This window comes from Octopus bimaculoides, chromosome 25, assembly GCF_046866305.1.
Source record: "Octopus bimaculoides isolate indiv1 chromosome 25, ASM4686630v1, whole genome shotgun sequence".
In the NCBI taxonomy this organism is placed as follows: domain Eukaryota; kingdom Metazoa; phylum Mollusca; class Cephalopoda; order Octopoda; family Octopodidae; genus Octopus; species Octopus bimaculoides.
This window is the reverse complement of record NC_142952.1, coordinates 22,205,523-22,218,999: the sequence shown is the minus strand read 5'-3', so window position 1 is coordinate 22,218,999 and position 13,477 is coordinate 22,205,523. Positions and strand designations below refer to the sequence as shown.

The 13,477-nt window shown below is 34.2% G+C and overlaps 1 protein-coding gene across 4 annotated transcripts in view; it reads left to right on the top strand.

Annotated features, from left to right (window-relative positions):
• LOC106880220 (ELKS/Rab6-interacting/CAST family member 1) overlaps window positions 1–13,477 on the top strand; it is a 296,919-nt gene that overhangs the window by 248,521 nt on the left and 34,921 nt on the right. For all 4 annotated transcript variants that reach the window (XM_052976221.2, XM_052976222.2, XM_052976223.2 and 1 more), the window contains exons 11-15: window positions 137–272; window positions 2,401–2,532; window positions 4,056–4,216; window positions 6,352–6,499; window positions 7,926–8,027. In XM_052976221.2, coding sequence (XP_052832181.1) covers window positions 137–272; window positions 2,401–2,532; window positions 4,056–4,216; window positions 6,352–6,499; window positions 7,926–8,027 — 679 coding nt within the window. The remainder of the gene's footprint in view (window positions 1–136; window positions 273–2,400; window positions 2,533–4,055; window positions 4,217–6,351; window positions 6,500–7,925; window positions 8,028–13,477) is intronic.

Genomic DNA, 13,477 nt, shown 5'->3' with positions numbered 1-13,477 from the left:
GTTATATGTATTGTGTTTGTTTGTTTTTTTTAGCCTCAGGCCAACTGTTGTGGAGATGACCTTATGGCCATTGCTCTCTGTTGTCATGGCAAATCGTAATATCATACTAATTTATTATTTACTTATTGTTTCACAGCCAAATCAAAGAATATAAACAGAAGATGGGAACATTGAAACGGAATCAGCAAACAGAGAAGAAGAAGAATGCGCAGATGCTGGAAGAGGCTAGAAAACGAGAAGTACTAATGGATGGAGATGCATCTCAATTGAAGGTACATAAATGTCTAATGTCTACGTGGCTGTTAAACATTTATGCATGGGTGTAAGTAGAGAACAACTCTTTCAAGCCTGTCATATTAAAGGCACAATGTTTCAAGACCTTCCTGGTCTCATTGTCAGAATGAAATGATGATAATAACCCCATGTTGCTCGTGCATTTTGCAGTAAGTTGCAGATCGTGTTAGTACTGGTAGATTCCATCTGTTATTTTATTTATTTTATTTTTATTTTTTGGCTTGTATTTTGTTGTTAGTAAAGCTTCCATAGTTATTCTTTTCATTTTTCGTGAAATGCAATATAATATTTGCAATGCTGTCAGCTAATGTTTTTCTATCTGATTTTATTTCTTGAGCTTCATTACAGTGAATTGTGATGGCTCTTTGTATGAAATGTATGGTCAGCAAATGAGAAAGTGATATACTAATGTGTCTGATGAAACAGTTTTAGCCGTGTAGTTTACAATTTCTATGTTCTGTATTGAAATTTGTATATTACATTGGTTGTTTGAAGTATATTCTGTGGTTTGCTAATTTAAATCTTGTAGAGATCTGTATGGTCATCAAACACATGAATTTAAAGAATACCTATATAACAAACATATATTGGTATATATGTATCTATCTTTCCCTTTTGGTGTAAATTATACATTTCTCTTGTTTTATATCAGTCACCCTTCACTTTCTGTGTCTGCCTTCTTATCAGATCCAAGGTTAACCAAATGGGAATCCACCCTCTTTTCATATGTCCTCCTTGGTCTTTCTCCTTGCTAGAGCTGTAATATTGCTGCTACTACCATCACATTACATACATTGCTGTGTGGTCAAGTTCATCTGCAGTCCTTTGATTCTAGGTTCAATCCCATATTATGTGACATTTTGGGCAAGTATCTTCTACAATAGCCTTGGGTCAACCCAAGTCTTATGAATAAACTTGAGCAGAAGAAACCTTCTATAAACGTTTTTGGGTAACAGACTTAATCCATTATCCAGTTAAACACCACCACCTGGTCCTTGTGAACCTTCAGCAGAGTCATTGTTTCAACATTCACATTTCCATGCTTGCATGGACTGGATGGAATTTGTTGAAGCAGATATTCTATGGTCGGATGCCCTTCTTTTTATCAGCCCTGACTTGTTTCCAATTGAGGTAATATTTCTCCAATGACCAGATATGTTTTTAACAGAAGATTGGAAACAAAGGACACCACTTTCTTGGTGGTAACACTCAGCTATCACATGATGTCAAGGCAATGAGAGAGTCTCTCACACACACGCGTACTATGCTTCTTTTAGTTTTCATTTACCAAATCAACCCACAAGGCTTTGGTCAGCCCAAGGCTATAGCAGAAGGTACTTAGCCAAGGTGCCACATTGTGGGTCTGAGCTCAGAACCATGTAATTGAGAAGCAAATTTCTTACCACACAGCCATACTTGCACCTATGAATCTGTATTGTAATCATCCAGACTAAATACACAGTCGCTAAGGAACTGGCTGTTTTGATGTATTACTTTGTATTGCAATATCCTGTGTATTGTGGTGTCTTCCTTTTTGTTTCCTCAACTTCAGTTTCGGGTGCCCTGCAAAAAGCAATTAACCATTGCTCTTCCCCCTCTATCTAAGCCATTGGCAAAAAAAACAAACATACAAGGTGCAGGTGTAGCTGTGTGGTAAGAAACTTACTTCCCAACTACATGGGTGTGTGTTAAGTTCCACCGTGTGGTACCTTGGACAAGTGTTTTCTACTAAAGCCTTGGTCTGACCAAAGCCTTGTGAGTGGATTTGGTAGATGGAAGCTTGAGGAGGCCTATCATATGTGTGTGTGTGTGTGTGTCTTTGTGTCTGTGTATGTCCCTTCACCACCACTTGACAACAAGTATCGGTGTGTTTATGTCCCCATAACTTAGCAATTCAGCAAAAGACACCAATAAGATACTACTAGGCTTTAAAAAAATAAGTCCTGAGGATGATTAATCTGACTGAAACAAGTAAAAAACAAAAAAAAAAGAACCTTACCAACAGATACAAGACTTGAAAGTATTGAAAGTTTGAGGTGTAAATATAAAGAGTCATTGATAATTTAGATGTTGTGTCTTAATTGCAATTAATTTTCTGTCTTTTAGAATGCCATAAAACACATGGATGATCGTGTGGAAGAACTAGAGGAAGCTCTGCGAGAGAGTGTAACAATAACAGCCGAACGAGAAATGGTCATGGCAGAGCAAGAAAGCAAGATCCAACAAACAGAAGCAAAAGTGAGTCTATAAAAGTGTGTGTGTGTGTGTAGATATGGCTGAGTAGTTATGAAGTTCTCTTTGCAATCACAAGATTCAAGGTTTGATCCCACAGCATGGCATCTTGGGTGGTACATTTATCATTACCATGAGTTGGCCCAAACCTTTTGATTGAATTTTTGGTGGACAGAAATTGTATAGAAGCTCATCAGGTGGACTGTATCTGTACCTCACATGTCTTCCATTGTCACACTTGTGTCATGCCAACCTCTACCTGAGAATTTCATTAAAGGTACACATGTGTCTTCAGAGTATTTGACCACTTCGTACATTAATTCAATGAATGGGTTGTCCTCTTGATCAACCTACTGAACACTCATACATCAAAATCAATCTACAAGTCTATCATGTATGTATTAACAGATACACACATGTACACACACACGCTAGCCTGATACCCATCAAAATGAGGAGTTTTATTTCTGCTGACTTTGTTTCTCTAACTCTCTTTCCCTCCATTCACTCTCATCCATTATTTTGCCTTTTTGTCTCCCTGAGTGTGTGTGTGTGTGTGTGTATATATATATATATATATATAGAGAGAGAGAGAGAGAGAGAGAGAGAGAGAGAGAGTCTATGATGTATATGGGTATGTATGTACTTCCTCTTTTACTCCCACCCAAAAATCAAATCCTGCCTCCTCCTCCTCCTCCTCCTCCTCCTCCTCCTCCTCCTCCTCCTTTCATTCCCAATATCTCCCCCACCATTTCAATATCACATACAAATTTTCTTCCTCTCTCCCTTTGAATTATTTCCCTTGAACAAATGTCTGTCTCATCCATGTTTTAAAATTTTTGATGCTCACTAAATTTTCTTATACATTTTGTAAACTTTATCTTTTTCTTTATACTCTCTAATTTATGCAAGTCTTTCATGTTTTTTCATATTTATAGTTCCCCATATCATATTTACACCTTGTTTCCTTCTTTTCCTTACTGACAAATACCCACTATATTTTGTATCTCATGGTTAAGTAATAACATCCTTTTATTTCAATCTTATCCATTCAAAAAACTTTCTAGGTATTCAAACATCTCCACTGTATCTTTTAAATATCAATTTTGGATTTTAAGTGGTATAGTATGTGAAATGTTTCTGACAAGCACAGGTCATATTTTCCTGTTCTCTTTCTGAAAGCTGCTCTCCCTTCAGTATTTCCTTTGAAATTGCAGTTTCCCATTGTGTGTGTGTGTACACACACACACACACACACACACACACACACATACAGAAGGGAATCTCCCTTATTTGTTCAAGTGTTTTGGCTGTTTTCCTTTTAACTCAGAATGGTACCCTACTCAGCCTGCTGGGTCTCTATCCATCTCCCACTGTTTCCATTTCTCCCCCTTTCACTATCTCTTTCTGTTCTCACTCTCCTTCCACTCTCTCTCTCTCTCTCTCTTGTACATATTTTCTTACATGGTCTATCATTCACATTTTTCTGTATTTTGTTAATATTTCTTTACCTACCTCCATTCTCTAAGGTCTATGAACTGACTGCTGAATTAGAGAAGATGAAATCCATTCAAAGTGACCACATTGCCAAGGTTGGAGCTCTGACACGTCAGCTGGAGGAGAAGGATGCCAAATTACGCCGTCTTGTTTCTGAAAGACACAAACAGTTAGAAGAAGTCTATGAAATGAAGTGAGTCTTTTTTATTTTCTTTCTTTTTGGTCTGGCTAAAACCCAGTTTTATGTGGTTGTTTATCACAACAGGTCGTTGAAGTGTGAGATATACTATATCTTTATTTACAATTTTATCATTCGTAAGTTATAACAAATATTATTGTTTCTTATTTAAAAGCTATAATGATAATCTCGTTACTTATAACTTAATTATAAGTATTTATCACTAAGCATAACTCTTAGTTTAGGCTGCGTAAATGTTATGATGTATCATACCAAGACGCTATAGTAGAAGACACTTGCCCAAGGTGCCACGCAGTGGGACTGAACCTGGAACCATGTTGTTCATAAGCAAGCTACTTACCACACAGCCACTCCTACGCTATATATATATATGTTTTATGTGTTATATATATAATTATTTATATATATATATATATATATATATATATATATATATATATAAAACAAATAATAAATGAGTATATGCATATATACGTACAGGTATGTGCATACCTACGTCTACCTGTATATATAGGTGCATATCTGGGTACAGGACATTGCAAACAAAATGTAGACAAAAAAATAATAATAACCAGAGTACAGAAAACACACAGGCCACATAGAGAACATTTTCCTTCATCAGCTACCCCCATTCTAACACAGGCGTTTCGAAGAGTAGGGCAGGACACATTGTTAAAATGGCTCTAACCATGGATCACAAATTAAATTTGTAGACACAAATTAAACTGTACCATGGAGGAATGTAGTGGCGGACAGAAAACAAGACAGGAAAACAAACGGAAAAGGCTTTACGGCCAGACGTGAAAAATTATGTGTATGTGGAACGCTGTGAAGCAACGAACTGGAAGTGGGACAGTAGTCTGCGTATTTGCTTGGCGATAGCCAAGGAAGAAAAGAATTAGTACGTGGACACATGTGACCACGAGGGGTAAGGAAGGGAGAGTGGTAGAGGGAGAAACAAGGGGAGGAAGTAGAAAATAGGTGAGCAACGAGAGGAAGAGAGAAATATAGTAGTAACAGAAAGAAGCACGAGAAGGGGAAAAAGTTATAGAGATAGAGAAAGAGATAGAGTAGCGTCAGAAAATATAAAGTTCAAAACTACTTACAGGATATGACGCAGGCGTTCAATCATGTAAAACAAATATATATATATATATGTATGTTGGTATCTGTAAATATAATATGTGACAATTATTTGGTAGTCATGATAAAACTCGAGTTTCGAATGTCGGGGCAGAAACCCACGCCACCATCTCTTCAACTATCGGGCCATCGAGAAAAATGCTATCTATGTATATAAAGCGATGTATATATGAACTGTGAACTTTATTTCCTTACTCTCCACTCTTTTAAATGAATTGAGATGCTTGTTATACCTCAGTGCTTGTTGTCCTCTTCCACAAATATATATATATATATATATATATATATATATATATATAGCAATGAGAAAATGGAGGAGAATATGCAGTACCCATCGACTTGCAGACACTGTATTCTGTTGATTAATCTGTTTATTTTATAACTAAATTGACAAAAAACACAATATACAGATACTTATGGCATACCATGTCATATTAACAATTAAGATTTCAAATTTAAAGGACATTTAGCAATTGGAGAAATCTTAATTGTTAATATGACATGGTATGCCATAAGTATCTGTATATTGTGTTTTTTGTCAGTTTAGTTATAAAATAAATAGACAGATTAATCAACGGAATACAGTGTCTGCAAGTCAATGGGTACCGCATATTCTCCTCCATTTTCTTATTGCTATATAAATTTAGGGTAAAATAACCCCCTTTTACCTGCACCCACTTATTGCACTTGGTATAACAGTAGTGTAACAATAATTGGGTACCCTCCCAGCAGTATATTGGATAGATACTATCCCTTATTGGGTTGGATCCTCAACCCCTAACTCTCTTGGATTATATATATATAAGATGGGTTAAGTTACTAGGGAGTTTTAAAGATACATAATTCAAATTAGGTTGTGATATGAAAAACATTAGCAAGTATATAGAAACTTTTCCTCCGTTTCTTGTGTTTCCATCCCATTGGAACCTTTGTGTTTGACCCATGGCAAGAAAAACTGACTGTAACCTCTAACTTTATCTTTACAGACAAGAAGCCATCCAAGCTACAATCAGTGAGAAAGACGCTAACATTGCCTTACTTGAAATGACCAGTACAAAAAAGCAACGGCATGTCGAAGACATCACAAGACTTGAAAAAGAGAAGGAAAAACTAGCACAACAACTTAAGGAATTGGTAAGTTTTAAGAACAACAAATAAGAAAAAAACACCAAAACACAAAAATCAGAGGCAAGATGAAGATTACTTTCTCTTCAATATCACATTTTAGTGAACAATAACATTATTCTTTTACCTGTTTCTGTCATTAGACTGCAGCCGTAGGAGGTCTCTTTTGTGAACAGCTAAGTTACATGGATGTAAACAAACCATCACTTTTTCACAAGTTGAGTGGAAGAACAAACACAAAGACTAACAATCACACACATATAAAGATTGTGTATTTATATGACAAGCTTCCACACAATTTCCATTTATCAAGTTCACTCAACTGGGACTATAGTAGAAGACATTTGCCCTAGGTACTGCACAATGGGACTGAACTTAAAACCATGTAGTTGCAGAGCAAGCTTCTTAAACACATGGCCATACCTTTATACTCTGAGATCAAATCTTGTTGATATTGTAATATTTTGTCAACCCCTTTTATCCTTTCAAGAGATGATAAAAGAAAGTGCCCATCAAGAACTTTGGATTGATTTATTTAATTATGTTTGTAGCTCTTGTACTCGTTAGAAATGTAAAGGGACTCAGCAATGAACATCCTTTTTTTTTTTTAGTGGATTATCTACAACTATATTATCTTATGTATGTCGCTGTTTTAAAATGGTAGAGTATAATTTAAGGGAGACACGGTTGCTATTCCTAGCATTTTGAGTGACCATATATAGCAGGTAGGAGCAACCTTTTTCAAGAAGCAGGCTACAATGGACATGAATCATCATCAGATGGGCCACACTACTAAACAATTCAAAATAATTTTTCATTAGATGTGCCATTCAGAATGTTCTATGGGTCACAGTTTGCTCATTATTGATATACTAGCTTAAAAGCCGCACTCTGTGCAGACTTATAAGCTAGCTCCTGTGGAGGGCTAAATGGGCCTGTGGCCCAAAACTAAAGAGAGCCAAATAACATCTATAATGACTATATGCCCCGGTGGTATTTGATCAGAGGTTAAGGATAAGTGAGAATTAATTCTGTAATGCAATCATTCTACTGTTCCAGTTCCAGGTTGAATTGCAGCTGTTGGCCAATTTGTCCCAAAGTTCTTATCTCAACATAAAATTAACAAAGCGAATGTCATTTATCTCTCTCTTGATCTCTGATGTCATCTTACAAACTCCACTAAGATGGCATAAATCAGCCAAGCTTTACCTGCTAGAAATAGCAGCCCAAATGCATTTAAATCAGATCTCAATGTTGGATGTTCAAGAACCAAATGAAAGGCAGATTTTCAATCCTGGAATCATCCTGATTCCAAAAAGGTGTTTGTCTATTTAGAGCAAATGTAGGCTGAGGTACAGGACAGACAGAATTTCACATTTATTATAGATTGACCCTCTTGTTAGTGGTGTTTAATGTTTTTGTTGTTTCTTTGTAGACTGAAACTCGTATGCGTCTCCTACAGAAGAAGAAAGAACCCTCAACCACTGGAAGCCAGAAGTCTCTTGTACACCGTATGAAAGGTGCCACAGATGAACAGGTAGAGAACTTTGACCGTGATCGCCGGTCAGCAGATGCTACGGCCACTGCTGCAGCCGCTGCCATGCCTGAGTCTGTGTCCACGTCCTAGCAGTTGTCTCACTAGCACACACTTTTCTCCCTCTTTCTCCCTCTCTCTCTCTCTCTCTCTCCTTTCACTCTGCCTGCTGCTTCTGCTTTTAACCTATGTGTATGGGTGTGTGTTTGTATGAATTATATATAAATGTCCATATATATATACATACATAGTGTGTGAGTATATGTGTATACACACACACAGACATGTATGGGTGTGTGTAATTATTGTACAGCCTTTCATTTATACATGTTTAGTTAAACAAAGCACCGGTGGGTCTATTAACCAATTTCTATTCTATTCTTTAATATTACTTTTGATTAATATAGGAAAGAGATCTGAAATGTTTTATATGTTAAAGGAAGAAGAAATTTTTTCTACAAACTTATGACCAAGTTTGTAACCATCTTCAAAGTTGTGTTAAAAGTCAGGTTGTGGTTAGTAAGTGCATAGATGATCATATAGAGGATGTTTTCTCAGTTGTTTCTTATATTCACTAGAAAGCACTTCAATAAGTGGCAGGATGTCTGATAAAATCACTGAAGTTAAGGATGCATAATGTACCTCTGTTGTCACACCTACTGGGATTCTGGGTGTTGTCAATGTAATACAATAAACTTGTATATAAAACTGAAAGTTGTTAACACCATAGCAGTTGCAACATTGGTCAGACATCCACAGCTCTTTTTAGATTTTTGACTAAGCACATACAAGGCAAGGCCATGTAAGTTTATGTATTTTTGACATAGAAAAATCTGGGGAAAAGTGATAGGAATCTCATCAGTAATAGTTTTTAAGATAACATGTTTGAAAGAAATGCTGTTCCTTATTTACACAAATATATGTAAATGTTTGTTTGTGTGTGTGTGTGTGTGTGTGCTACCATACCACTATTATCTCTCTCAAAGCTCCTTTATGTCTTCTTTTTTTTTACCACTCCCACAACCACTTCCACTGTCACCATAAAGTTTTATATGTTACATTTTTGTTTTTTAAAATATGGAACTCCACATTTTTTCTTTATTTTTTCAAACTTATTTTTGGTGCTCCTATTTCTTTTTATATATTTTATATATATTCTTTTTTTTTACCTTATTTATTTCTATGAATATGTATTTTTCTAAAAACAGTTTATACTGTGTTTCATTTTGTGTGCATGTGTCTACATTTGAAGAAATAAAAAAACATAATAATGGTAATAATGATAGTAATGATAACGATAATACATCCCAATCCCTCAGTACAAATGTTGATGTAAGTTTTTATTTTATTATTTTACACCAAGATATTTTTAGTTATTAAATTTTTTCTTGTGTGTGTTTTCCAGTTTTTGTTGATGTTACTCCACATTTTTTTTTCTGGTGTTTTGTTTGATAAAATTTTTAAAAAGATTTTAATTGTTTGATCATATTGAATTTTTTTATGTAAAAAAAAAATTATTTTTTGTTGGTGTTTTTTTTTCTTTTCATTTGATGGGGATAGAGGCTTTCTTCTTCAGACAATATTATTTGAAATAACACATATTCATAAAATAAGGATAAAAATCACATTAATGATAATTATCAGGTATTCAGCATGGAAAAAAGCAATTCGTAGCAACTTATATATCATTAATAATTATATATATATAATTATTTTAAGGGAGAAAGTCAAAACAAGATTTATCTCCTCCATACTGAATTAATGTCCAAGCATTACGAAGCTACCGAAAATCTCCATAAATACTTGTGATTGAAAGCGGGCAAGTGAGAGAATATTTAAAAAGACTACACATTAATTGTGGACTTTTTTAAATATCTTCTCACTAGCCCACTTTCAATTGCATGTATTTATGGAGTTTTTTCGGTAGTTTTTTAATGCTTGGACATTAATTCAGTATGGAGGAGCTAAGTAAATGAAATAACATATATTAATATAAAAATAATTTCTTGAGTAATTTTTTTTAATTCATTATCATTAAATATAGTAAATTAAGTATAGTAAAAAAAATCACCATCATTATTTTTATTACAGTATTCAATTCCCATGAAGGTCAACTTTGCCTTTCATCCTTCCAAGGTTGATGAAATAAAGTGACAAACAAGTACAGGGGTTGATGTTATTGACTAATCACTTCCCCTCAAAATTGCTGACCCTGTGCCCAAATTTGAACCTATTAGTAGTAGTAGTAGTAGTAGTAGTAGTAGTAGTTGTTGTTGTTATTGTATGAAGATGGTTTGATAAAGTCAGTAGAATACTGGATAAAAATATCTTAAAGTATTTAGTTACATTTTGAGTTCAAATCCTGCTGAGATCAAATTTGCCTTCATCTTTCTAGGATAGTTTAAAATAAAATATCAGTGAAGTATGGAGAGGAGATTGATCTAACTACTCTTCCCTCTCCCACCAAAATTTCTAACTTTGTGCCAATATTGTAAATTATTATCATTATTATTGTTATTATAGCAGAGAAGTACTGGGGTTGATATTATCAAGTCTATTCATGGTTTTGTGCCAAATCATTATTATCATTATTACTATTATTATTAATTAAATTAATATTATTATTACTAGCTCCTTGTATGTATTTTAATATTTGAACCTGCAAATATTATCAGAAATATTATTCACATCCCCATTTCCTAACCCCACAAAAAATAAATATAAATAACTATATAAAAATGAAGCAGAAAATCTACTCATATGATAATACTGCTATGTATATATGAATGTATAGTGAGCACAATAGTATTGTGTTGGTGGTATGCTCCCGGTGAGCCAAGACCACTCTTTCTCTTTTTCCTTCCAACCACCACCACCACCACCATTGCGTTTTGATTCCAAGTTGTAGTTATTTCACTTGTGTTTCTAAGGTACTTACGAAAAGCATGAATCCAGGATTTTCTCTCTTCCTCTCTTACTTCTCTTTCCTAGTGTGCATGAAAGAAAAATTGAGACATAAAATGACATTGTCTGAAATGCCAGTAGTTTTTGTTTTTAAGCCTAAGCCCTTAGACAGGACAGGCATTAGGAACTTCTACAAAGCAACTGCAGTGCTGTAATAAGCATGTATTTTGCCTGATAAACAAATGTAGTTCCATTACTCTGTTCTGTTTTAGATTGTTGTTTATTATGGTTAAACATGATTTTACAATAACAAACCTTCACTGCTAATTCATAAAAACAAACAACAACAACAACAAATATGATATTTAGTTGAAAGGCTTAATAATGCCTCTTGAGAAACACTTGAACATCATGCTTTGCAAACCACACCGAATCAATGGATTCAATTCTGCAGCATGGCACCACAGCTGGTGCAAGTATCTTCTGCAATAGCCTTGGGTTAACCAATTCCTTGTAAGTGGAATTTGGTGGGCAAAAACTATGCAGAAGTCTATCATATATATATATATATATATGTGGCTGTTAGTGTCTGTATATATTATGTATGTTTGTGTCTTTTACTAATGTATAGCAGTGAAGGATATAAACATCAGCAAAAGAGTAAAAAAATAAATGCTTTAATGAATAAAATTCTTTGAGATATTTGTTCTGCATCAAGTTATAGACCTCCCTTCTCCTTCTCACTGTCAGAAATGTAGTGAACTTGGGATTAACCCATTGGAAACCTATAACTAATGGTGCCATTTGCAATAAAATGAATAAATATATGAAATAAATCTCCATAAATACATTTTCTTTCTCTCCCTTCTGTTAACTGTCCAAGACAAATATGTACACTTGAAGTTGTGGCAAGCACCACAGTTTAAAAGATCAGCTCCTGGTGAGCTGTATCTGTGACTTTTGATTTCAGTCCTGAATTGGAGCCATTGCACTATATATGTAGTGATGCCTTTGAGAAAGGTATGATCATCTCAAAGCTTCCCATGTAGTTTCTCTCTCTCTCTCTCTTCCCTGTTGTCAATCAGCCTGGTCACCTTCACTTCATAACAAATACTGCTGATTGGGAGTTGCCAAGCATCCATTTAGATCAAAACTACTTTGGTATGATGGCAACCATAGAATTTAGTTAGAATTAAGTGTCTGCTATGCATGGGCTTCTACTACCACTAAAGAAGTAAAGTTCATACAAGCACTGCTTGCTTTGTTATCTAGCAATCACTCATTAATTGTTCTGTGCTCCTACTTTGTACAACCGTGAGTCATACTCACCTGTTGTACCTATCTATAGTTAGATGGATGGAGTAGTTGAAAATGAAGTGTCTCTGCTATAGTGGGGGATATACATTGCACAGTGCTTGTGGCAAGACATGAACTATCAAACACTTCATTCAGCATTTAGTTTGGTACCCTAAATAGAATCTCTTAAAATCCATAACTCTTTCTCTTATATATATATATATATATATATTTAATCTGGAGAAAGAAAGAATGAAGAATAGATCTAACAGACACAGGTGGGATTAAAGAATTTTCTTCAGAATTCTTGTATCAATATCTGAACTAATTAACACAAGCATTAATTATAAGTTATGTCTGGTTTCTAAATAAATTTTCTATTACTTTTATTCTTTTATTTTTATTTGTCTTACTTTTGAAACATTTTAATTTATTTTTATTAGTTTGTGTTTTTTTTTTGCTTGTTTTTTTTTATGGGAAGATCAATAAAATAGAATTAATCACTAGTTATTTTTTTGTTTTTCTTTATTTTGTTCATTTTGAAATTAATTTCATTCTCTTTTTTATTCACTTTTTCAAGACCAGTTTTTTTAAAAAACATTATTATTTTCAATACTTTCATTTTTGTTTATAAATGCCTGAAGATGGGGGTGTAGCTAAATATAACATCAAAAAATACTTTTTGGAAACCACGTTTGCATCATCATTATCGTCATCATCATCTAACATCCACTTTTCTATGTTCACATGGGTCAGATGGAATTTGTTGAGGTAGATTTTTTTCCATAGCCAGATGCTCTTCCTGTCACCAACCCTACTTGTTTCCAAGTAAAATAATATTTCTTCATGACCAGACATGACTTGGAAAATTGGAAATGAAGAACACCACTAGCATAATAATGATATATACATAAATTTGAAAACTATTGCTGGAGTATGTTACATTTATTTTTTAATAAGATATTACTTAAAATGTAGACAATGGCTGACTGATTTAGCCTCAATACATGAAATACTAAAATGGAACTGCTACATGTTTATCTTATGCAATCTGATCCAAAATATGTAGCATAAAGAAGCCATAAACACATAGTTGTACAGCATTGTTTTTTCATTTTTGTTTTTTTTTGTTTTGTTTTTACTTTTTTCTTTGTTAGTCAGATAAAAATAGTACTAATGATCCATTATTGTTTGATATCTTCAAGATTGATAGGAGGAAGTTATATTCAAATGAAGATCTGGCCTAAATACTT